The sequence below is a fragment of the Hemicordylus capensis genome, chromosome 5, assembly GCF_027244095.1.
Source record: "Hemicordylus capensis ecotype Gifberg chromosome 5, rHemCap1.1.pri, whole genome shotgun sequence".
NCBI classification, from domain to species: domain Eukaryota; kingdom Metazoa; phylum Chordata; class Lepidosauria; order Squamata; family Cordylidae; genus Hemicordylus; species Hemicordylus capensis.
Window position 1 is genome coordinate 88,600,076 of NC_069661.1, and position 25,326 is coordinate 88,625,401.

At 40.7% G+C, this 25,326-nt stretch overlaps 1 protein-coding gene across 7 annotated transcripts in view; it reads right to left on the minus strand.

Moving 5' to 3' along the window:
- Nucleotides 1-4,031: 4,031 nt before the first annotated feature.
- Nucleotides 4,032-25,326, minus strand: part of FAT1 (FAT atypical cadherin 1) — a 174,228-nt gene continuing 152,933 nt past the window's right edge. For 3 of the 7 annotated variants that reach the window (XM_053254337.1, XM_053254339.1, XM_053254335.1), the window contains 10 exons: nucleotides 24,121-24,252; nucleotides 23,857-24,020; nucleotides 22,848-23,310; nucleotides 21,015-21,168; nucleotides 20,420-20,530; nucleotides 17,200-17,828; nucleotides 16,430-16,567; nucleotides 13,442-13,501; nucleotides 8,064-8,099; nucleotides 4,032-5,509 (listed from right to left, as the gene is read on the minus strand). In XM_053254337.1, coding sequence (XP_053110312.1) covers nucleotides 4,890-5,509; nucleotides 8,064-8,099; nucleotides 13,442-13,501; nucleotides 16,430-16,567; nucleotides 17,200-17,828; nucleotides 20,420-20,530; nucleotides 21,015-21,168; nucleotides 22,848-23,310; nucleotides 23,857-24,020; nucleotides 24,121-24,252 — 2,507 coding nt within the window. In that variant the 3' untranslated portion in view covers nucleotides 4,032-4,889. Of the gene's footprint in view, nucleotides 5,510-8,063; nucleotides 8,100-13,441; nucleotides 13,502-16,011; nucleotides 16,067-16,429; nucleotides 16,568-17,199; nucleotides 17,829-20,419; nucleotides 20,531-21,014; nucleotides 21,169-22,847; nucleotides 23,311-23,856; nucleotides 24,021-24,120; nucleotides 24,253-25,326 lie in introns of all 7 variants that reach the window. The other 4 variants (XR_008308269.1, XM_053254341.1, XM_053254338.1 and 1 more) reach the window with 4 other exon arrangements.

Sequence of the window (25,326 nt, forward strand, 5' to 3'; positions counted from 1 at the left end):
TATAACCACCTAATGGTGCAGCGGGGAAATGACTTGACTAGCAAGCCAGAGGTTGCTGGTTGGAATCCCCGCTGGTATGTTTCCCCAGACTATGGGAAGCCCCTAAATCGGGCAGCAGCAATATAGGAAGGTACTGAAAGGCATCATCTCTGGCAATTCTCAAAAAACACCTGAAAACCCATCTTTTCGCCCAAGCTTTCTCAGCTTCCTAAAAATTTTTAGGATTTAATCTCTGGTTTATTTTTAAATTTTTAAATTGTTTTAAGTTTTTTGTATATGTTTTTATCTTGTTTTATGCTATTGTTAACCACCCAGAGATGAAAGTTTGGAGGGGTGTGTGTGTACAAATTTGACAAAATAAATACATACATACATACATACATACATACAGTGCGGAATATAGCAATGGTAACCCCCTCCTGTATTCTACCAAATACAACATGGTTCTGTGGTCGCCAGGAGTCGACACCGACTCAATGGCACACCTTAACTTTAGAAGTTATAACCACTTGGATCACTCCGAGGTCCTATCACCTCTGGCAGAAAGCAATACTCAAGTTCACAAGCCTTGTGTATCTGGCTCAAAAAGCTTCCAGGAAACCAGTCTCTTTACATAAGCTTGTGCCCAGCCGGTCACCTGAGTGCCTGGGCAAAGTTAAAATCCTCCCAAGGATCCTTTTGCAAGCAATGCAGCTGGACTGGGCTGGAAGCAAATTGGCAATCAGTGCACTTGGAATAACATTGGGGTTGTATGTTTGAAATATCCTCCTCAAAGACAAGTCTGGCTGCTGAGTTCTGAATCACTTGATGCGTCTAAACATTATTCAGAGACAATCCCACGTAGGGCACCTTAAAATTATCTGCTTTGGACATAAGTAGAGAATGAACATCAGTGGCCAGATCCTGTTGAGGACTGTTTTAGCGACATTTATTTGTTGGGATCACCAGTTTTAGCAACATTTATTATTTGTAGGGATGTACAGGAGTTGAAAATCTCGATTTGATCCAAGTTCAAATCAAAATGTGTTTTCGATTTGGACACAAATCAGTCCTAAACAAGTTGATTTGATTCAAATTGAATCTGAATCAATTTCATCTGTATGGGGGAAAGAAAGCCTCATTTCAGCCTTTTATTTTTTTTTGAAAGAGGTGGTGGGGCACTGGAAAATCACCTTTGCTGTGCTGAGCCCGCAACAGGGGACGGAGGAAGTGACCCGACCCACCATCCTCATGTGGCCTGCTGGCTGCTGCATTTTAGAACAAGAAGCACGGAGGCACCTTTGAAGTGCTCCTGGGAGTGGTAACTGCAGAGTGCACAGCAGTGGGGAGGCGGAAACCCGATCCGTCCCCCCCCCCCCATGGCCTGCAAGCCATTCACACCGGGCTATCTCTTTAAATGGCCTCTATGCATGCACGGGGAGACCATTTAAAGCGGAAGCCCGGTGTTTTTTTTCACTAGAGCACCAGTGTTTTTGTGCAAAACAGTTGCTGCATGCTCTGCAGTTACTGCTCCCAGGAACAGTAAAAAGACACCTCTACACCTATTTTAAAAGCAATGGCCACCTCCCCCCCCCCGCCACTGCAAGCTCTGCACAGCAACGGTAATTTCCTGGTGCCCTGGTGCTTCTTTCTTTTAAAAAAAGCCTGAAAGGAGGCTATTGCTCCTGCTCCCCCTATAAAGGTCGAATCGATTCAGATTGATTTTATTTGAATCAGGCAGATTCAATTTGAATTCAACCCGCTTGAACTGGCCAGATTCGAGGTGAATCAATTTGAATAATGAATCAATTTGCACATCCCTATTTATTTGTATTATCAAGAATTTTGAAATTAAAGGTTGCCCCTCATGACATTTTATCATCCCCTAAACAAACTATTAATAAATTAAAAAACCCTGAGCTCTACTTTCCATCTTGCAGACTCAAAGTTTGGGTAAGTGGTTCTTGCCACAGAGCAATTCAAGAGACCCAGTGGATGGTTGGATGTCAAATAAATGGTGGCGATGGCAGCCCATACTCCTTTTCTTTCTGTATGAATTCAATTCTTCTTTTAAATATGTAGCACAAAGACAATATAAAGGGCAGATTCAGCTGACTTGCAAAAAATCAAAATACTAGTTCCCAGAGATTGGTAGCAAGCTTAACTTCTGAAGGAAGGGGCATGATAGGCCAACACTGGTTGTGCCCTCTGAACTTGCCAATCTCAGCATGTTTCATCCTACTTGCAGTTCTTCACCCAACATCTGTATCCAAGATTTAAAGTTGGTAACAGGTGTTGAGTATGAAACCACAAGTAGGACAGACTATGCCAACATTGGAAGCTTTGAATGACACGACCAATGTCAGTATATTGACCGGAAGTGAGGTTTGCCAACAAGCTCTGAAAATTGGCTTTTTGCATGTCTTCTGAACATGTCCAAAGATTCAGAAACAGAAGCTTAACTGTATCCGCTGTGTGTTGTAAATAAGTGTGTGTGTGTGTGTGTGTGTGTGTGTGAGATAATGCATCACATTTGCTCATTCAGAACAATGGAGATCCTTCCAAAAACCTTTGAATTCCTGATTAACTTTGAATTAAGTAGGAGAAAAAAAAGATCTACTGCATCATTAAAACAGAATGAGCAACACTATGGCACAGTTATTTCCTCAGTGGAAGTAAGTGGCAGAAACCACTTGGAAGTTCTGCTCCACAAGTTCCACTGAAATCAATTGAATTCAAAGGGACTTTTTCAAGTTCCTGATTGTGCCCAGAGGTTTCAGAATGCAAGATGAACATTATGTAACTCAATTAAGTGTTTGAAAAGCAAACCTAATCATTTGCCAAATATGTTTAATGTAAAATTCTGATTGTCAAGAGGCAATTATGTGCAAAAACAATCCTCCAAGGTCACAGTACAATACAGGGTTAATCATGCTGAAGCACTTCAATTTTAATGGGTTTAAGAGCAGTCAACTCTTTTAGATTGTGTCCCAACAACGTAATTCAGAGTCCCAACAACGTAATTCAGAGTTCCATGGCAGGATTAGGCCTTTCTAAGAAATTTAGCAGTGTTTAACACTAGACCTTCCATGCCAAGCTTCCCAGGAAACTCCTTTGTGGGTGTGGATCTAGTTGCATCATTCTTTCAGTCCCAGCGAAAGAATGCAGCCATAGATATAGACCATACAGCCTGCAATTCTATATGATTTCAATATGTGATAGTTCCTGGCCATCAACCATTCTTTAAGCAGAAAAGGGATGCTGCAGTTCAAAAGTGTTAAGATAAACTGGACAACAGACATTTGTGATGAGGCCGTGAAGATTAACAAGATGACAGTAAAGTGCTTAAATCTTTTCCTAAATAAACACAGTAGTGCATCTTCCCTACAAGACAAGCATTATGTTCCCAGAGTGTGAGAGTAAGGGAGGCCCATGTCATGTACACTGCATAAGCAAATGCTTGGCACATTCCATTCTGCGAAAGAACACTTAATTGCCCAGGTAGAAAATTTTGAGATTGGCCCACTGAGTACTTAAAAGCATCACATGAATGATAGACATAGATATGGTTTCACCAGGATTTCAATGATAGTAAGGTTCTTTGTCTTCTAATTGCAATAGCACATAATGGCACCATATAACGAAATAAATAAATAAATAAATAGAGACCTAATTGCAAAGCATAGGCAACAATGGAAAGGAACAATAATAGTAATGATGATTACAATTACAAAATAACAACAATTTCCTATGCAACTATTGGGGCACACTTATGCTCCTCAAAGAGGAAAATATAAAGCAACACTAGAATGAATATCTTTTTAAAACAAGAAGGTGGGAGGGGGAGAACATACTTTTTCTTGTTTATAGTGTCCATTCGTTTTATTTGTGCTATTCAGGTAACTGCACTTCAAGTCAAATAAGTAGGCCCATACTGCCACCTGGTGGACATCTGGCAGAAATGTTTAAGGAACACTTGTTTTGGCTGGACTGCATCAAGCAACATTTGTGCAATTTAAACCCTACAGAATATATATGAGAGATGCAGTAAACAAAGCTAAAGTATTTTATTAATAATTTATTGTCAGTAAGAAAGACTGGCTAATGGTAGATTTCGGTAAAAACCTTTACAAGACCATTGCATCACAAATATACAGACACTATAAAAACTGTGCCAAGGTGATTTTGGTTCTAAACGGGGAAGCAGTGGGCCCCAACACACTTTTCAAGAAAGGAAAAATGTATACTGTTCTACAGAAACCCATGTAAGACATTTCCATGATCCTTGCCCAGAAAATATCAGATAACTTTTACAACTGGAAATTATGTACACTTGGAAATGCATGATTACATTAAAATCTATAAATGAAATGTCAAACTTCTGTGGAAACAAACATAATACAGTGGATTCCTGAATGTAATAAAACTCAGGTTGTGCTGGTTTAACGGCACACTAAACACCACTAGAATAAGTGGAAATCAAATTTGCAAAGTATCTACAAAATCTAGTTAAAATTATTGAAATCAAAACTGTACATAAAATTTACAAAAAGAGATAAGAAAAAAAGATTCGCTTTTGAACTATATAAATACATTTATCATGCTAAAATGATGAATGTGGTACGTGTTCTGCTTTGTTTCTTTAACACAGACAATGTAATTACAAAAAACACTTTCAATGGCACAGCCAATGGGAAATGTGTGATCAGTCAAACTGCAGGAGGTCAGGAAATGGAAAATTGGTTAATATATTGAAATGAGCTGCATGATCCAGTGCAGCCATGCCAGTTTTAGCTCACTGAAACAAAAGCGCTCAAGCACTGCCACCGAGAAAAATAAGCTCTCCAAGATTGCTCAAGAATCCTTTTTTAGTTCATTAACATCCAGGCACTTTTTATTGAGGAAGAGTGTCAGACTTCTGTGTGCTGCTGAGGATCGAGTGGAGGAATGATCACATCTTCAAAATGTCCGTCATCTCCACTTTCATAGTCACTCATCATGACCTCAGACTCCATTTCACAGCATGCTGACACATCAGAGCATGAAGCCGTGGAAGCGTACACAGACATGGACATGTTGTCTACAGGGGGGGCTTCAAAGTCTCTATTGTACCCTACAGTGTAAGGAGGATAGGGTTCTCGATAATTGCGAGAGATGCCACTGGTTGTGTTCTGAAGTTCTGACACGTCCGAAGGATAGTGATGGGGAAGATACTGATTGAGATTAAACCTTTGCCTCGCAGAGGACCCCAAACTACCTACAGCAGACATGTCCCTGGGCTGCTGTAGTGAGCCGAACTGATCACTGTACTCTGGTGGTAATGGTGGAAGGTCATCAGGCACTGGGAAGTCGTCTGGTGGAGGTGGAAAGTCACTTTCAATGTCATAGCCTCCAGGGTAGTAGTCGGCATCAATGGAATTTGGATCTGTGTACAGGGGTGCTGGCTCTTCAACTACCTCGTAATTTGGATACTCCTGTATGCCAGGCAGTTGGACACTTGGCATCCAGTCGGAAGTATCCCAGTGATAGCCTGCAGGGCAAACATTAAGAAAGAAAAGGAAAGGAGATTCAGTCTCTTGTCCTTGACACATCCAGAATACAACCAAGGAACTGCACTAAGGACAACACAACCGCCAGTGATTAGAGCATAAGCATATCTGGAGCAATCTGCTCCCAAGGTTAACAAAGACATTCAAAGTTACAACCACAAGTTCACAGTGTGCCATGCAGGAGATAGTTCATGTATATTATCCAAGTCTGGACTAGCTATGATTTTAACATACCTCACCCTAAAAGTAAGAGGAGCTGCAGTTCACCTATGGAATGAGCTGATACACAATGGCAGAAAATAATTCTTTGTTTAAAATAAAAATGTTGAACAGATGGTGCAAGGTACCTAGTTAAATGAAAACCACGTGTCCTTTTTCTGTGCATTTAACTATTGGCAAGCTCTTTTTCCACCAATAGCCCTCATCCATAGAAAGGTGCACTCTGCTCCTAGGCTTGTTTACTCAGAAGCAAGTCCCACTGAGTTCAACACTACTTACCCCTAAGCAGGAATGCACAGAACTGCAGACTTAGAACATTGGCTTGAGAGTTATGATTAACTTCCCACGAATTCCAACAGTCTTAAGAACAATTAACTTTATTTGGATTGGGGCTAGTTTTGGGCTGAGGAAGATGCTGAAAGGTATCATCTTATACTGTGCAAGAGATGGCAATGGTAAACCCTTCCTAATATCAATCTATTTATATAATTAATTCTCTAAAGCCGGATGTGTGGGGATGTGTAGCAAGCCCTGCCCCCACTGTAACCACGACCAATGAAAAGGTGGGGGAGGAGCTGCTGCTCAGCGACAGGGCAGGCAAGGGACAAAGAAGAAAATGGCAGCAGGTGGTGGCAAGCCGGGTTGCAAAGCAGCGGCTAGCCGGGGCCAAAAGCTGCAGCGAGAAGGGAGAAAGAGGGGGGGGTAGTTTGGGTGGGAGGTGGAGGCATGCGGAAGAAAGGCGCTGGTGAGAGGAGAAGCAGCGACGGGAGGGGAAGAGAACCTGAGGGATAGCAAACTGGGCTTGAAGGTTGGGGGGTGGGGGGTGAATACAGGCGGCAATGATTGAGATGGAGGTTGGCTGTAAGTGACAGGAAGGAGTAGCAGCACCGGGTGGGGAGGAGATGCCTGGCCACCGAGGGAGGTGTAGAAAGTTGGGGGGAGAGAAGAGTGGGGCACAAGGCTTGGGGGAGAGCAGATGGGGCCAGAAGGCTTGGGGGAGAGCAGATGGGGCCAGAAGGCTTGGGGGAGAGCAGATGGGGCCAGAAGGCTTGGGGGGAGCAGATGGGGCCAGAAGGCTTGGGGGAGCAGATGGGGGCAGAAGGCTTGGGGGGAGCAGATGGGGGCAGAAGGCTTGGGGGGAGCAGATGGGGGCAGAAGGCTTGGGGGGGAGCAGATGGGGGCAGAAGGCTTGGGGGGGAGCAGATGGGGGCAGAAGGCTTGGGGGGGAGCAGATGGGGGCAGAAGGTGGGTGGAGTGTACTACCGCACAGATGCTCTGTGTGGGGTCAGCTAGTTCTATCTAATATTCTACCAAAAGACAACCACAGAGCTCTGTGGTCACCAGGAGTTGACACCAACTCAACGGCACACTTTAATTGGTAAAGTATCCAGAATCGAATTGCAGAACCATAGAATTGATTTATCGAGAACAGCCGGCTTGGCTGGCTGCCACAAAGAATCACCCTCAAATCAACAAACCAATTTGGGTGATTCAAGCACCATTTTGAGGCTGATTTTGCTGGAGTGGGCGGGTAGATCAGCCTTCCACTCAAGACCAGAGCATCTGCCCATCTCAGAGGACCTGTCTACCTAGGTAGACCAGTCCTCCAAGACAGGAACATATGCCTAGTCTGGAGGGAAGGACTGGTCTACCCACTGACCCCAATTGGTAGACCAGCTCTCCCCAGGAAAAAGTGCCATTTTGAGGCCCATTTATTTCAGCAAAACGGGCCCCAAAATGGTGTTCTAATCACCTGAATCGATTCAGGTCGAGATGATTCACTTCAAACCCAAATTGGGCCCTCTATTTTAATTTAATTTGAGGTCAAATCTATGAATTGCCCACTTTTTTTATCCAAATTGATTCAACCTTGAAAAGGATTGCACACCCCTATTAATTACTGCCAATCAGCTCAATAATTAATTTTAAAACAGTATCCTGAAAAAAGACTGAACCATACATTTGATGATTTTTTAAAAAAAGACAATTAGTAAAGACATTCCAGCATTCAAATGTGAAAAAATCCCCAGAAGTATTAAGCTAATCATGCACTGATTGCAGAATTACTTTATTTTGTATAACAAGTATATAAGATTGGACAAGGAACAAAAGTAACATTGGTCTGACAGGCAAAATATCAAACAAAATGTTGGAAAATTGTACAGGACTGAAATAAAGTATGTCTAGTAAATTAGGACAAAATACTGTATTGCATAAACACACTGAGCAAACAACTGAGGGCAAGTTAGTGTTGAGGACAAATATTAACAGAAACATTCAAGTGAATATCAATGTACAACTACATGCAGAAGTCACCTCTTGAATTGCTCGGGTCAGGAACAGCAAAAGACTCTTTAGATGGCAAAGTGAAAGAAAAGGAAGAAAATACGTGTAGTTAGGAATCAAACAGTTCAAACTAACACAATGGTCTAATAGGAGTAAGAAACTTATGCACTGACACACAAATATGCCTCTGCGTTTGCCACTTATTATGGGGAACTTGAATTGAATTTTTACCTGAACAATTAAATTCAGTGGCTGACAATCAGACTAACATTGCACACAGTGAATAATATTTTGCATGTGCAATGGGAAAAGGGTTATTGTTGTTGATCTTCCTTCCTTTTGCAGCCCTCTGAGCCTCCCAAAAATATGTCCCTGAAGTCTCTGATATGGGAAAATATGTTCTTTGATATGTCTCTGAAGGTTTTTTTAAAACAGCTGTTTTTTAAAACAAAAACACCTTTCAAATGTCCTGAGTTTCAAAAGAGGACTGTTATGTGGGGTGATGGCAAGAGATGCTATTGAACAAAAATCAAGAATCCAAAGTCCTCTTGGTGCACTACATATTTAAGAGAACATCTTTTCCACTATGAGCCCCACCACTTATTGAGATAATCTGGAGAGGTCCATCTGCAAGTGCCACCAGTTCGTTCGGTGCCTACTCAGGGACGGGCCTTCTCTGTTGCCACCCCAAGACTTTGGAATGTGCTCCCTGCTGAAATAAGAGCCTCCCAATCTCTGGCAGCTTTTAAAAAGTCTTTAAAGACACATTTATTCACCCAAATTCCTTAACGAGAATTGTGGCTTTAAAATGTTTAAATTTTTTGTTTTAATTTGTTTTATGTTGTAAACTGCCCAGAGATGCACGTTTGGGTGTGTGTGTACAAATATAATTAAATATAATTTAATAATTTTTTTAAAAAAGAGATCAAAACGTGGCCAAAGCCAGTGCCTAAAAAAGAAAGATGGAGACCACTCGAGATACAAATCCCAAATTCAAAATGTCAGTATGGATAAGGCATGCATAATACAAGGATTCTTGATTGAGTATGGCTTGTTGAATATGGTGTAACACCAATATTTTTATTTTGAATAATTATCAAAAATTTCCTAAAGAGATGGGTAACTGAAATTTTTTGATATTTTGAGAAAATAAATTAAATTGATATTTTGGGGAGGAATGAACTACATAAATAGTATGTTATGGAGAGAGTGAAGAACAGCTGTTCAAGAGACTCACACTGATGATTTCAAAGATTCAGTAGATTAATGATCTGCCTTTCATAGATTCAAAGAAGTGTTTGTAGGAAGTATTGATCTCTAATAGTCTATTCAAGTAACTTGTGCTACTATATGTATTTAGATATTGGCTGACATCCAGACTTACATTGCACATGCTGAAAAAAGATTTGTATGTTGTCAATGAAGAAGGGGTGATTTTCACCAATCTCCCTTTGCTTTTGCAGTGCACTGCGTTCCCCCCACCCCCCACCGCTGGCAATATGTCCCTGAGGGTTGCATGAGTGACATATTATTGGAGATACAGTAAATATACCATGAAGGATTTTCAGAAGTAGAGGTTTTGGCAATCACATATAGTATGTGACAAGAAAACATTATGGATTGCTACATATATCACATTACAGATGATCTGGACTCATTGCTGTGCTCCTGTGTTTGTACAGTATAGGTGCCAGGCCAGTGTGTGACCCTGACTTCATCTATGGAAAAGAACATGGTTCTATATGAAGAAGTGATAATTTAGTCTGTATCCAGAATCTGTATAGATTGGTTTTATTCCTATTTCAATATATTGAGGTCATTCACACAATCAAAAATTGTGTTCTACCTGGGTTTGGGAGCCGTGTGTGCTCCCAATTTTCACTGGTATGGAAGCAAGTTAGGAGGAAAACCTGGGTAGCATCTCTTCCTGCCTTGCTTCCACACAATCACTTCTACCCAGGTTTTCCTCTTACCTTGCTTCCACACAATCAAAAATTGGGAGCACACACAGCTCCCAAACCCGAGTAGCACAGTGCTTTTGATTGTGTGAATGAACTTATTATCTTTTTCAAGGGGGGGGCACTTTATTTACTTTAAAAACATATTAGCAGTAGTTGAAAAGTTCATGAAACTGTAATTGTTTTTATCTCCATGAAATTGTTAACTTTTATTCTGTGAAATTGTTTTTACACTGTTTTAATTTTTTTGTTTTTTAAATTGTGTATACTGCCTAGAGATACACATATGAGGCAGTGTATAAATATGATAAATAAATTTGAGGAGGTTATTTCAGCTATATAGGTAAAGTGGCTTTTATAGTGCATAAGCAGGATCGAAAGCCATGGAATATTTGCAACATGTTTTAACTCTCAATTATTTATTTATTTGCATTTATATCCTGTTCTTCCTCCAAGGATTCCAGTATACATGGGTTTTTTTATCCTCACAACAACCTAGAGTTAGGTTAGGCAGAGAGATAAGTGACTGGCCCAGAATTGCCTGGTGTGCTTCATGGGTTTGAACTTAGGATCTCCCTAGTCCAACACACTACCACTACACCATGCTGGCTCTTTAATGATATCTGTCCTGAAACCTAAGCACTGCATATCACAGGAAACACGGAAAGAAGAACTTCAAACTTCCATAAAGGCTGGTCTCAGTGAGACCCTCTGCAGGCACGTGGTGGGATACTACACTATTTTAATGTAGTTTCCAATTTGTAGATTATCTATTGTATGTGTTGAACAGATGGCTATTTGAAACAATATTTCTTTCTTATGCGTTCAAAATAATTAACATGCATTCAATAATCTTTAAAATCCTGTAAAGTAAATAGGGATGTGCGAGAAGATTCAGGTACAAAATGATTTGTACCCAAATCTGGCCAATTCAGGTGATTTGTAGATAAAACAAATCACCCCTGTCCTCAATTGCTCAGATTTGGGTACAAAACAAATCACCTCAGATTCAGACCCAAAAAATTCCAAGATTTAGACCTCTATTTTGTGTCCCAAGTGGGTTGGGTAGTAGTGCCCAATGGGTGGAAGCTACCACCCAAATTTCAAAGAATTTGGGCGAAGGGGTGATTTTAAAAGAATTTTTGAAGTGGCTTTTAGCTTTTCCCCATAGGGAATAATGGGGAATTAAGCAGCCTTATAGCTCCACGTGGGGAGCACCAGGGTGGCCCAGAGTGGGTTGTGGTGGGTGGTAGTGCCCAATGGGTGCAAGGAAGCTACCACCCAGATTTCAAAGGAATTGGGCAAATTTTTGAAAATGGCATGTCTTTGGGGGCAGAAAAGGGGTTTGGGGGGCAGAAGGTGGGCCAGGTGGTAGTGCCCCAATGGATGCCTGCTACCATACAGATTTCAAAGGAATTGGGCAAAGGGGTGATTTTCCAAAAAATTCTGAAATTTGCGCATCTTTAAGCTTTTTCTCATAGGGAATAATGGGGATTTTAGCAGTCCCATAACTCCACTTGGGGGGCACCAGGGTGGCCCAGAGAGAGTGGTGATGTAGTGCACATAGGGTGCCAACTACTCCCAAACCCACAAGCCCATGGGGCACTGGGTTTTGTTGTTTCTGAAGTGTTCTTAGAGTAGATTCTCTGGTAGCAAATGAGAGTGGATTCAATGTTGAATCCATGCTCATTTGCTACCATTGGGCACTACCACCCACCCCACTCTTTTGGCCTTGGGACCCTTTTTCAAAATCTGAATTAATTCAGATTTTGAAAATTCGGGTACCAATCGAATCTGGGGTAATTGGGGGGAGGGGGCAGATTCGGACCCCAAACAAATTGGGGATGTTTCGATCTGGATACAAACTGAAACAAAAAAAACCTGATTCATGCACACCCCTAAAACTAAATCTCATCACTATTACTACAAAAGGGCCACAGGCTACCTACTGAATTGATGGTTGAGCTGAAATGTAAACAAGAGGCTTCCAGCTCATAGCTCAGGCTCTTAACCATTTCACCACATAAGATCTTTACCTGCATTCATTTATGTAGATACAATAGCCCTAGACAATTTAACCAGCTGGGCTGCATTGGCTTACCAACTGCAACCTTCTCAGCTGTCCACCTCTATTCACCTCTAAGCTCAGAAGGAAAAACAGCAATACTCTTGGTCTTGTATAACCAGGCTGAGAAAAAGGTGGTTTATTTATTATTATTTATTTATTTAAAATATTTATACCCCACCCCTCCAGTGCAATACTGCTTGGGGTGGCTTACAACAATAACACAGACACAGATACAAGTAATAAAATAATAATAATAATAATAATAATAATTATTATTATTATTATTATTTTAAAAAGTCAGATTAAAAACAATTATTAGGTTCAAATTAAAACTGAAAATTATAAAAAGCTAAAGAAGCTAAAGAACCTACCAGATATAATAAAATAATGATATTAAAAAGCCTCCCTAAAAAGGTGTGTTTTAAGATGTTTTTTTAAAACACTGAGGGAGGGAGCATGGTGAAGATCTTCAGGGAGGGCATTCCAAAGCAGAGGGGCCACAACTGAAAAGGCCCTGTCTCTAGTCCCCGCCAACAGGATCTGTGTTTGCAGGGCCTGAGATGATGATTGGAGGGCCCTGGCAGATTCATATGGGCAAATGTGGTCTGAAGGTACCCTGGCCCCAAGCCGTGTAGGGCTTTAAAGGTCAATACCAACACCTTGTATCTAGCCTGGAAGCGGACTGGTGGTCAATGAAGCTGACGCAGGATGGTTCTATTATCATCCTTTCCCCAGCCTGGTTATGCAAGACCGACCATAATTTAGTATTGTTGGTAGCAACTGTTAGTGTGCACTGAGTGCTTTTCAATTCTTATCTTATTCATGGGATAGTTTCACCTTTGTGGTGACCACAAGACAAGTGCTTTGGGAGCTGGATGGTAGCCTTTATGTGTTCCTGAAGCATTTGTGAGGAGAGCAACCGATGCAATTATAAACTAGTCCTATGAGGTAGGGCACCACTTATGGGGAACAGAGTGCATATCTGAGCCATTTCAGAGGGCTATTTCCGATCTGGAGTATTCCTAAGCAAAGTCCCTCATGATCCTCTCCTGCAGATATGAATGAGAGTTCACAACAGCAGCACATCTGTACTCTTCTACATACATCGCCTCTCATCCTTGCATATGTGTAGAGGTGGCATCTTTGGAAATCAAACCAAAATATGGGAATATTTGAGGCCTCTAATATTTGTCAGTATATTAATGAAAATATACACACAAGGTTATAGAAAGGTATGTATCTTTCTAGCACATTTCTAATTAGGCAAATAAGAATATATGATAACCTCACATTGGTTTATTAAAATTTATCTACTATTAATAGAAGACAAATGCATGCAACATTCTGCCAAGGCAGCAAATAAAATTGAAAACATTATATACCTTCTTTTCCCACCGAGTCAACAACAGCATTGACAAGGTGTATTACAGTCACTAGGGAAGCTTGTAAAAAGTATGGGAGGAGTAAATTAAAAAAGAAACCTATGATTAGCAGCAGTTTCAAACAGCATATAAATACATGCCAACAAAAATAAACATAATGCTTTGAAATTCTGTAACAATTACACACAGAACAATATTTGAAATGTATATTACAGGTTTCATAGTAGCAACCAAACCAGAACCAGTGCCATGCTGTTCTGCCTGGGCAGAAATATGCAACGTCTTTCCCCCTCTCCTATGCTGAATCATATCTATACAGGTATGATTAGCCCTATCTTTATAAATAGTTTAACAAAGGTTACAATGATTACAAATGGTTTGCAAACATGAACATGCACATACATGTAGCAATATGCAGGGCCCATTCACATTTTACTATCTGGCAATGTACTATATGCCAGTTGTGAATGGGAGTGGGAGCCTAATCCCTTTTCAGTCGTTGCTGCTCTCTTGTGGAAAAATGTATCCTTTTAAATGGGCATGTGCCACTCACAACTGAAATTTTATACATGTATTTTGTTTTAAATTGAAGTGTGACTCAGCCATCAGTCATGTTGCTTGGATCATCATGACTACTGACACAAGCAATGGGGTTTTAAAGGATCACAGTGGTAGACTGAAGTATAATAAAAGCAGACGTCTGCTCTCAGTTACTGAAACAAAATTTGTTTTATGACATATATGTCTTCAAATGTAGCTGCCTGCCTGCAAGGACCTCAAGAAAAAACAGTACTTGGAACAGTAGGCACCCAAAACAGTAGCAAAAGCGAAATAACAAAAGAACTCCCCCAAAAGTGCAGATGATGTGTGGGATTTATTGTAAAATATATATGTTTTATCTATGCCAAATGTGTTCATGTGATAATTTCAGCATACTGCTATTCTCACGGGCACAAAAAGGATTTCTTCTCCTAGCACAGAACTTACTAACTATGGTGAACCTGGTGAGTCTGCAACGGTAATGCATGGCACGTTCACATTTTAATTGCTAAAAGGAAAAGATAAAGAAGTAGAATGCTGACAACTAATGCAGCATCTGTGCAGGAAATAAAAGGCCTGTTTGGCTGGGGAAAGCTGCCCAAAAGACCTAGGGCCAGGAGAAGATATGTGCTGTTGGCAGGTTTTGTGTGAGGCATGTATTAAGAGAGAGCAAAGCTGAGAAAAAGGTGATCCCAGAATGGAGGTTGGCTGAAGGAAAGGAGCAGAACAGACAGTGGGATGAGATGGAAGGATCTGAAGGGACAGCAGATGGATGGTGCAAACGGGTAGAAGAGCTGGGCGGGAGAGGGCATAGAGACATGAGGGGTTCTGTTCTGCTTTCATGGGTGGGCCAGAGGCAGGGATGTTGACAGATGGCAAACTGTGTAGAAAGAGATACTTTGAAACAGGAGTGTTAGAGGCACAATGATAAAATGGACATGGGAAGCAAGTTGAGAAGCAGTAATCTGAAGGAAGATTGTACAGGGGAAGCCGGGTGGGAGGGAAGAGAGAGAATGAGAGGAACTGAGCGAGAGTCAACAACAAAGCAGAGCAAAAATCCACACAAAGCGAGTGATATCTGAAAGCTTCTGGAGGGAGTGAGGGATAAGCAAGTGGGCCGATAGGCAATACAGCTGGAAAAGCAGGGAATGTATTGAGACTGGGAGTGGAAATGATTTCTATGTTGTTGGCTATAGTTTCCTAGTTATAATTTATTATTTACCTGATCAGAGAACTGGCAAGCTAAATTTTACATTTATAGATGAAAAATATTCTCATCTATGATCTTGAGTTATGACGTTTACCATTGCATTCCTTTCTTATCACACCATTGCATACTAACTTATTCGGAATTTGTAACCAGCTACAGGGAGAAGCACCATACATACTAGTTGCTACAGTGTTAACAGGAAGCATAGTTGAAAACACCACTACTCTTCTACTGTTTAAAAAATAGTTATTTTGCAATGTACTGAAAAAATCACTAATGCGCGTGGGTACACACACACACACACACACACACACAAACATATACACAAACTTCACTGAAAGTTCTGGTGATCAGCAAAACTTACCTTTTGTTAAGTAATAAAAGGAAGTTTTAAGTTGAGACCACGTGCAAGTTAATATATCCAAATAATTGGGCAGGACATTCTAAATGAGTATGACCCATTTGGAAATCATGGTCAATTATTTTCCAAGACTTTAGCACCCCTGAACACTTCATAAACAAGGAGAACATCTGAAGTGAACTCTGCAGTAATTTAAATAATTACTGCACATAATAATCTAATGAAAGTGAAATCAGGATTGATAAAGAGCAAATTCATGGAGTCTTTTGATGGGTCAGGTCCATGTCCCTTTGACAGATTACAGAACAGGACTCTGTGTCTATGGGGAGGAATGCTTTTCAAGCACAATGATTTGGCACACATTTGCTCCTTATCGTAGCATATGCCAGATAGCAACAGAGTTACAACAAAAGCCCTGCTGTGAACAACTTCCTTCATTACTAATATAATCAGACTTACAAGCAAGTCCCTCATACTCTGCTTTCACTCAGTACTGCTCTGATCCATATGGGAGCTGAGGCAGCAGCAAAGGAAAAAAAGGAAACAATGAAGCTGTAATCCAATTTTAGACATTTTTAAACCTTACTACATTCTAAACCTCCAACATACATAACCCAATTACAACTATTTTACAAAAGAATATTTTTTCGGAGCGCTTGTATTAACTTTACAAGAAATGTTAAATATTAATGAGTGCTGGTTTAAATGGTTTACAGAGTTGGCCTACAATGTTTGCAAGTTATTATGTACATTTATATAGGAGAATATGACATGCCTATTGAGATTAGTAATTTCCCTCTTGAGATTAATAAAATGCGGCAACTGTTGTAAACAAAGAGACAGAGCAGTAAGAAACAGCAATCTGAATTTTACCTACCGTTATCATCACACGATTCTGACTGGAATGAGCTAAGGGACTGGACTTCAGATATACTCTCTCTAGCATTGTATGGCTGAGAGATCTTTTCTTCCAGAGGCTTCTTTGAAAGGCAGGAATCAAGATCTACAACTTTAGCTGAGGAGAGAGAGAGAGATCTCATTACATGATACTGGTTAAATGGGTCAAACATTTTCTATAAAAATGTCTCCATCTTGACAAAATTGGAATTTGATGGCTTAACTGGATTTTTAATCAGGGTACTGATTAAACCCTTTAAGTTATTTGTCTCAGTTTTTTTGTTTTATCTTGCACATTGCCTTGTGAGAATTGGCTGTCATACTGTGCAATCTTACGTGCACCTTGCAACATAACATTTGCACAGTTGCATAAGAGTGCTGTTTCACTAACTGCAAGAATGCACAACCACAGTTGCACAATTGATGGCTATTCTTTCCAATGGCCATCAAATGCACAACTGCAGTCATGAGATTCTTGTGCTTAGTGCGACAGCACTCTTGTGCAAACATTACATTGCAAGCTGTATGTAATGTTGTTCACTTTGTCAGCCATTATGCTTTAAAAAGGGAGCATATAAATATATTGACTAAATGAATGTCAGGCAAATTATTTCTGGAGTCATCTTGTATCTTGCAAATTGATGCGATCTTTGATTTGAAATCATCAACGATGGCACCTATTTCAAAGCAGAAATGTTATTATTGTGCTATCAAAACATTTCTTAATACAAAAAAGGGGTGGCAACTTACTGTCATAGTCAAAGTCCCAGCTGGGCTTCTGAATTGAGTCACTGTCTGATGGAGAGTTCGAAGGAGGTGGGGGAGGCAAATTAGGGGCTACGCTGCAGACAGCCACTGCTTTCCTATGGCCATGAACAGAATCTGGATTAAAAGTACTAAACTCTGGGTGCTCTGGAATAGTGGACCCCTCAAAAGAATTCCTATCCAGATTGTTCCTTGAGTCACTTGGAATGCTTGGAGTATATGAAATGGGACGAACCGGCACCTGGGGTGGAACGTCAGAATAAATGTTCTTATTCAGTTTTGAGTCAAAGTATGGTCTTTGCAAGAAAGCTGTTGTTGTTCCTAGATGTTTGTCTTCAGGTTGTGGCTGGCTTTTCTTCTTCTTCCTGATTACTTGACGACAAAAAACGAAAATAGCAACCAGTACAAAGACTCCTGCTATGAAAATAATAATTCCAATGACTTCTGCTAAGCTAATGTTCCAAGGGGTTGAAACATATTCATTAAGAATCTCAGCGCAATCTTTTCCTCCAAATCCATGGCTACAATTACAGTTATATGCGCCATATGTATTCTCACAGAGGGCACCATTTTTACATGGGCTTTCTACGCATTCATCAACATCAGTCAGGCACCTGTAAAATAACACAAGACATAGTTACTATTTATACTAAAGCCATGTTATTCACATCTTACAACCACAAGATTCAAATATAAATGCACAGAATGGGAGAATATGTATTTGTAACTCATCATTATTTACAATTTTCCTTTGTAAATAATAAGGTGAGTTATTTTCACTTGGAATCAGGTGCAGCTTTAATGTTGCTTCTTTTTCCTATTCTATTTTATTGAAATTACATTTTATTTTCATTCTTTCTCTATGGAGCTCAGGGCAGCACAAATCCTTCTCCTCACTTTTAACCTCACAACAGTCCTGTGAAGTGAGTGAGTGAGTGAGAGAGAGTGAGAGAGAGAGAGAGAGAGAGAGAGAGAGAGAGAGAGAGAGAGAGAGAGAGAGAGAACACACCCCAGGAGCTTCATGGCAATTCTAACCTGGGTCTTTCCACTCATAGTCCAATTCTCTAACCATGACACCAAACTGCCTTTATATATGTTTATACAGAACTATAGATAAACCTTTTGTATATGTATTTTTTAGATATGCATTATATAACTGAGCAAAGAGATACATTCCAAAGTGGTGATTCTCTTTATTTAGCATGGGGAGAGCAACTGGCCCTATCCAACCCCAGCACAACATCCCTCCAGTGGTTGTTGCTGGTGTCTACCTTATGTTTCTTTTTAGTCTGTGAGCCCTTTGGGGAAAGGAAACCATCTTATTTATCATTTATCTTTCTGTGTAAATTGCTTTAAGAACTTTAGTTGAAAAGCAGTATATAAATATTTGTTGTAGCAGTGTTATAAATAAAAGACATATTTACATACGCACATAGGAAGCTGCCATATACCGGGTCAGACCATTGGTCCATCTAGCTCAGTATTGTCTACAGGCTGGCAGCGGCTTCTCCAAGGAGTCTCTCTCAGCTCTATCTTGGAGATGCCAGGGAGTGAACTTGGAACCTTCTGCATGGAAGTATGCTGGTGGTCTTCCCAGAGCAGCCTCACCCGCTAAGGGGAATTTATTTATTTTACATTTTATATTCCGCTCTTCCTCTAGGGAGCCCAGAGCGGTGTACTACATACTTAAGTTTCTCCTCACAACAACCCTGTGAAGTAGGTTAGGCTGGAGAGAAGTGACTGGCCCAGAGTCACCCAGCAAGTATGGCTGAATGGGGATTTGAACTTGGGTCTCCCCGGTCCTAGTCCAGCACTCTAACCACTACACCATGCTGGCTCATAAGGAATATTATGGAATATTAAGGAATATAAGGACAATTCATGTTTGTTACTACAAGACAGCTCTCCTTCCATTATTCTGATTCATTATAGATAAGGAAAGGGTGCTGCTTAAAAAGGAGCAAGTGTGTTGGAATGTGGTTCCATTTTAGCAACAAGTGGCAATTATTAGTTCTGCTGATCAGTAGAGGATGCATCCATTCTTATAAGGACCAGGAAAACAATATGACTACTTCAGCTATGAAAGATTTTATCATCTTCATCATGTTCTCCCTCTCAAAAGGTCTGTGGTAAAGATCACTGTTATTCCTGTCCATGCAGCTGGAGAACAGAGGCTGTGTGTGGCTGTGATCTGATGCTTTATCACAAGTAGGTAGCAACAGATCTTTCCCACTCTCAGGTATGTGTGTGTGCCTCTTTGCCTTTGTATAGCATTCTGCAACCCTCAGGAATATATTTCTCCAAAAATACTTCTGGAGGAAGGGGAGAGCAAAGAAAATCGCTCTGCTTCCCATTTCCAATGTGCTCAGGTGGTAGACAAGCCTTTGGCTGAGCTCCACAGCAGCCTCTCTGTGAGGGTGTAGCTCTTGCTCCACTCTCCTAGCTCTGTCAAACATGTCAGCCAGTGAGTCTTATATTTATCATCTGCATGTAGATCAGTGCAAATAACCTAACTGATAAGAGATTAAACAAAGGCCTTAAAGAAGAGCAAATCCCACTTTATTCATTTTACATTATTTTAACAATATTTCTGAAGATTTAATATTAGTTATCCAAGACTTAAGTATGATGTTAGTACAGTATAGTGAAATGAAGAAAAATCCACACACACATGCTTCTTTTGTACTGATTTTGGAACTATTAAATGCAGGATATAACCAAAGGAATTAATCTGATTAACAGGGAGCTGTTGAACAATCTGAATGTATATTTAAAGAATATACAGGTAGTATCTATGCCACTTTCTTTCTTGAAAACCTATTTTATTTTTATCTACACGGGCCTTCTCCGTGGCTGCCCCGAGGCTTTGTAATGCGCTCCCTAGTGAGATAAGAGCCTCCCCATCTTTGACAATTTTTAAAAAGTCTCTAAAGACACATCTGTTCAACCAGGCTTTTAACTGATATTATTTTAATTATTTTAATGTTGTTTTTAGAATACTGTTTTTAAAATTGTTTTTAAATTGCTGTGTTTTAAGTTTTGTTTTGTTTTGTACTAACGTTTTGTCTCTGTTTTTATCTGGTTGTGAACCACCTAGAGACGTAAGTTTTGGGCGGTATTAAAATATGTTAAAATAAATAAAATAAAATAAAATACAAGCTCTGATGCTGACCTATGTAAACATTGTAAGTACAAAGCTACGAACCTTTCTCCATGAAAACCTGCCTCACATTCACAAACAGGTCCATCTAAGCTATCAATACACTTGCCACTGTTTTTGCATGGGTTGTCTTTGCAATATGGACCAATCTGACACCTAGAGAAAACAAAAGGCCACACACATTATTTTCTAAATGACAAGTAGCATTGTCTCAGTAATAACCTCAAGTTGACTTCAGTGCCTATAAATCTGCTCAGAGATTCACAGGACCAGGCACTAAGTAGACACAGTAGCATGGGACATCAAGGGCCTTTGCATACATTATGCACAGCAGACCTAGTCTGTAAATGAAAAGCACATTCAGTGAGGCGCCATAGACAATCTTGTCTTCCTAAGTGTATGATTACACATGCATGCAAACACACACCTGACCCAATCACAGTTCACACTTAACGTTCTCAAGTGAATATGTAAAACATCTTAGTTGTATGCTTAAGAAAATGCAATGTGCGGAATCAGCTCAAAGAATGCATAGACACAGAAGAAAACCACACAGAAAATATTCTGAAGACAAAGAACAGCATGGGAAATATTACTGTAAATAAATACAATATCTTTATAACAGGCAAAGAAGCCATACCTTTGGCCGGTATATAGTCCTCTACACTGACAGATGAAATCATTGTTGACAGGAATGCATGTACCACCATAAAGGCAAGGATTGGAAGCACATGGGTTGACACTTACATCACAGTGTGTGCCCATAAATAAAGCTGCACACTTACAATAATAACCTGCAATGAAAACACAATATGAAAAATGCACTTTTAAGACAAAACAAAGCAAACTTTTCTGTCATGCATAGCAAGGGTGATCTACATACACACTCTAAATCTAACAAAAGTTATGTTTTGATTAAACAAAAGCACAGCATGAGAGCACTTACAAGCTACCAAAAAGTGTTCAGAAGAAATCTGACAATCATCTTTTGATCTTAGGCAAAAACTGTAAACAAACAGTCAAACAGTCTGTTATAATAAGATATGTCACTGGAGTAACCAGAAAACAAATTGAAAGTATCAGCTAATAGTAACAGTATACACTTAAAGTCATTTCAGCAATTATGTTCTCATAATCCAAAGAATACAACAAATTCTGTCCTTGGGAGGGAAAATGGAGGTGGTCTACAGGATTAGTGCATCATATAAAAGTTATTATTAAACCCCCAAACGATACACACAAAAAAGAACACCAATCAAATACAGGAGGTCAAAAATGTCTAGCTCCAGCAAGCACCTGTTGGAAAGGTGTTCTATATAGCTAGAGGTACCACAAGTTCTTGCCTATCACTTCTGCTGGTTTTACTTGGCAAAAGGAGGAGGTCAGGGAGCACATCCAGGACAGGTAGTTCACAAAAAATGTATAAAGCATCATTTGCATGTTCAGAAGTATCTTTTTTCTTCCCCAAAGGGAACACTATCCTTAAACCTAAAGCTGCAAAAAGTTCTAGTTGTGTACCTCAAAGCAAGCATCTAGCTCTGGAGTGTCTTTTATTTTATTTTATTTTATTTTAACATTTATATTCTGCTCTTCCTCCAAGAAGCCCAGAGGGGTGTACAGTTATGTTTCTCCTCACAACAACCCTGTGAAGTCAGTTAGGCTGAGAGAGAAGTGACTGGCCCAGAATCACCCAGCAAGAATCATGGCTGAATGGGGATTTGAGCTCAGGTCTCCCCGGTCCTAGTCCAGCACTCTGACCACTATACCACGCTGGCTTCCAAGAGCACATAGAAGGCTTTAGTACTTTTCCAATAGCAGAGGAGAGGGTTGCCCTGGACATTCCACTCAGGACCAGGGGGAGGGGTGTCAAACTTTGTTGATAATTCGGGCAGTGGTGGCAGGAAAGTTTTGGGGGAGCAGCCTTTGTTCTGGAAAGCATGGAGGAGATGAATCGGCATTTTGCTTCCCCTCACGTGGGCTTGCTCTGAGATAAAGGCTGGTAAATCTGCTACATGGTACAATCTGGGACCATACATTTGTGATGTAAAATATTGGCTCACATACTGCACAAGAATACATCAGCCTAGTAAGGTTGCCTGAAATTTGCAGATTGTGTCACATAAAAGTAAGCTCATTATTAACACGGGGCCTACTCTTATGCAACACAATTTGTGCAAACAAAACATTACTAGACTGACATAACCCAGAGATATTAAAGACTTCACACTCTCCTGAAGAGGAATTTAAATGAGCAGTACTTAACCGGAATATCCTCATTTGTTTTACTCTGATGGTGGAAGTGAAAGTACCAGTCTTTTATCAGTAGTAAAGGACTAGAACCAAGAAAACAAAACAACAAAATCTTCCTTATTGACTGTGGGTATCTTGAGATTTCAGCATGCCTGGAATTTCATTCATAAGGTAGAATGTGATACATATAAACCACTTTACCACAACAAAGAAAAACACTCACCTCCATTAGGTAGTGGATTACAAATGCCCCCATTTTGGCATGGACTACTCGAACAATCCTCTACAGTAGTCAGTAAACATCCAGGAGAGACATCCACAGATTCTTCCATGTGAGCATAAGTCCGTGGTTTGCTGTTGAGGGGCAATTCTTGACCATTAAGCACAATGGAATCCATACAGCCTCTGAAGCCATTGCTGACCTGTGGGCTCCTTCCATGCCTTGTGCCCTGCTGCCGAATGTGACCACCAAAGAATACATAGTTATCTAAGTTCAGGGTCCTTAGAGTACCAGGAGCAATGCCAGATGCAGTGTGTACCCTGTCTAAAATCAACTTGGCATAGTTTCCATCAACTTCAAGAGACACTGAATGCCACTGGCCGTCATTGATCTGAATGCTCTGCACGGACACAATTCCAGGACCACTTCCACAGTCAAATTTATACTGCAGTTTCCCATGGTGGATCTAAGCAAAACAGAAAGACAGTACATATATTACTATATTAGCAGTAGTGGCCCTGTGTGCTCTCGCCACTGAAGGATGCACCTGCATCACGCACACTGAAACTGCCTTTTCTTCTTCTTAACCACCACCTGGTGAAGGTGGATGAGGGATACAGGGACACCTCTTGGCACAAGCTGCTAGGAATGGCAGCATGCACTGCCATATGTATAACACAATAAGGTTATGCCCATGACCAATTGACCTCATGGAGGGCAGGGCTGGCAGTTAGGCAGGCTCCTGCCTGCCTCCCCACACACAGTTGGAGTTGCTCAGACAGCTTTGGCAGAGCAGAAGGAGGAAGTCCTCTGGCACCCTCCAGGAGCGCGTTGCATTGAGGGATCCTCCTTCATCTGGGTGCTCTTGCTGCCCAGCTCAGTGAATGCTCAGGCTGCGTGCCATACACCTTTAGTGTCAACTAAAGACCATAATCAAGTCTGTTATAAATAATTAAAAAGCTTGAAGTAACTTTCTGTACAATGAGAAGTGTTTAGTATAAGACCTACATACCTCTAAAATACTATAGTCCGTTCCTCGGGCATACATGACAACTGCATGAGCAGAATATGTTCTAAGCCTCATTGTAAGCTTCATCTCTTCCTTGTTTTCATTTTCCATAAGGCGATACTTAACATAGCTATTTCCAGTAAAAGTTACTGATGGCCCAACTGATGCTAAAACAAAACAAAACAGACAAGCAAAATTGGTTCAAAATTGCATTACTTTGTGAGAAAGCTACAGCCTCAGACAATGGATATTAAGAGAAAAGCTCACCAGGACATTGGGCGGTATTGCTTCCATGACAAACACAAGTGTGCTTTCCTTCTCTGTGATCTGCTATACATTCAGTACCTTCAGGGCACGGGTTTCCCTCACATACACTGGTCACAAGGGGGCATCTTCCTTCTGCAAATTATAGAGCAAGGTTTTAATTTTACCCACTTCTTCCTAAACATGGCAATGTTTAAACTGAGCACATCAAAAGCTGAGGCCCTACTTTTCTTCAGGAACTATCAGTGATGAAAATGATAGCTGTGTCAAGAATGAGTGACAAGAAAATAGGCCAGGCAGCAAGAAGTCAAGAGAAATATTGAATTTCTAAGTTGCTATAATATCTCTCTATATAATACACTAAGGTTGTCTGTGGCAAGCCCCGCCTCCCACCACAGGACCAATGAAAATGTGGGGGTGGGGCTTGCACATACAACCTTTGTCAGAGGCGGGAATGGTGGCGGAGACAGTAATGACAGGCAGCGGTGTGGAGCGGGCTGCGAAAGCTTTTTCCGTGGGCCTGCATTTCGGGTCTCTCTGAGAGAGCCTCAAAATGGGCCACAAACAGCCTGATCTGTCATTTGGGCAGCAGGTGGGCTCATGGAAGGAGCTTTCACCACTATTTCCCCAACGTCACCTGTCCTCTCCGCTGCCATGGGGTGGCTTAAGGCAGCGGAGGGAGGCAGGGCAGGGGCCGAATCAGCCAGTGGGGGGGCCAATAGGTTTTGCCACCTCCACTGCCATCCCAGATGGAGGCGGGGTGGGTGCTGGGGCAGGTGAAGGCAGTGCAAGGAGCCAGACCACAGAGGAAGGGGAGGAGAGGAGAAAGACAGGGAGAACTAGTGTGCATATGCGCTGCAGTGGGCCAGCTAGTTCTCCTTTATAAGCTGTATATGTGGTAGAATTATTGCCTGTGAAATTAATCAAAAGACTGAAGTGTTAATGTTAAGAAAAAATGAAATTCTAAGAGCTTAAAATCCTACAGTTTATTTCCCCTTCACTCGTGAGCTCACTAAGCATAGGAATAGGGCCTCAAGTAAAAAGTGTAATGAGGCTGGTTTGTGTATTTTATTTAGATAGTACTAAACCACTTTGTGAACTTTTGCTGAAAAGAGGTGCATAAATATTTGTAGTAGTAGTATTTGATATACTTTTACTTATTAACACTTCTGTAGAACAAGACTGTACAGACACTCATTTCCCATCATA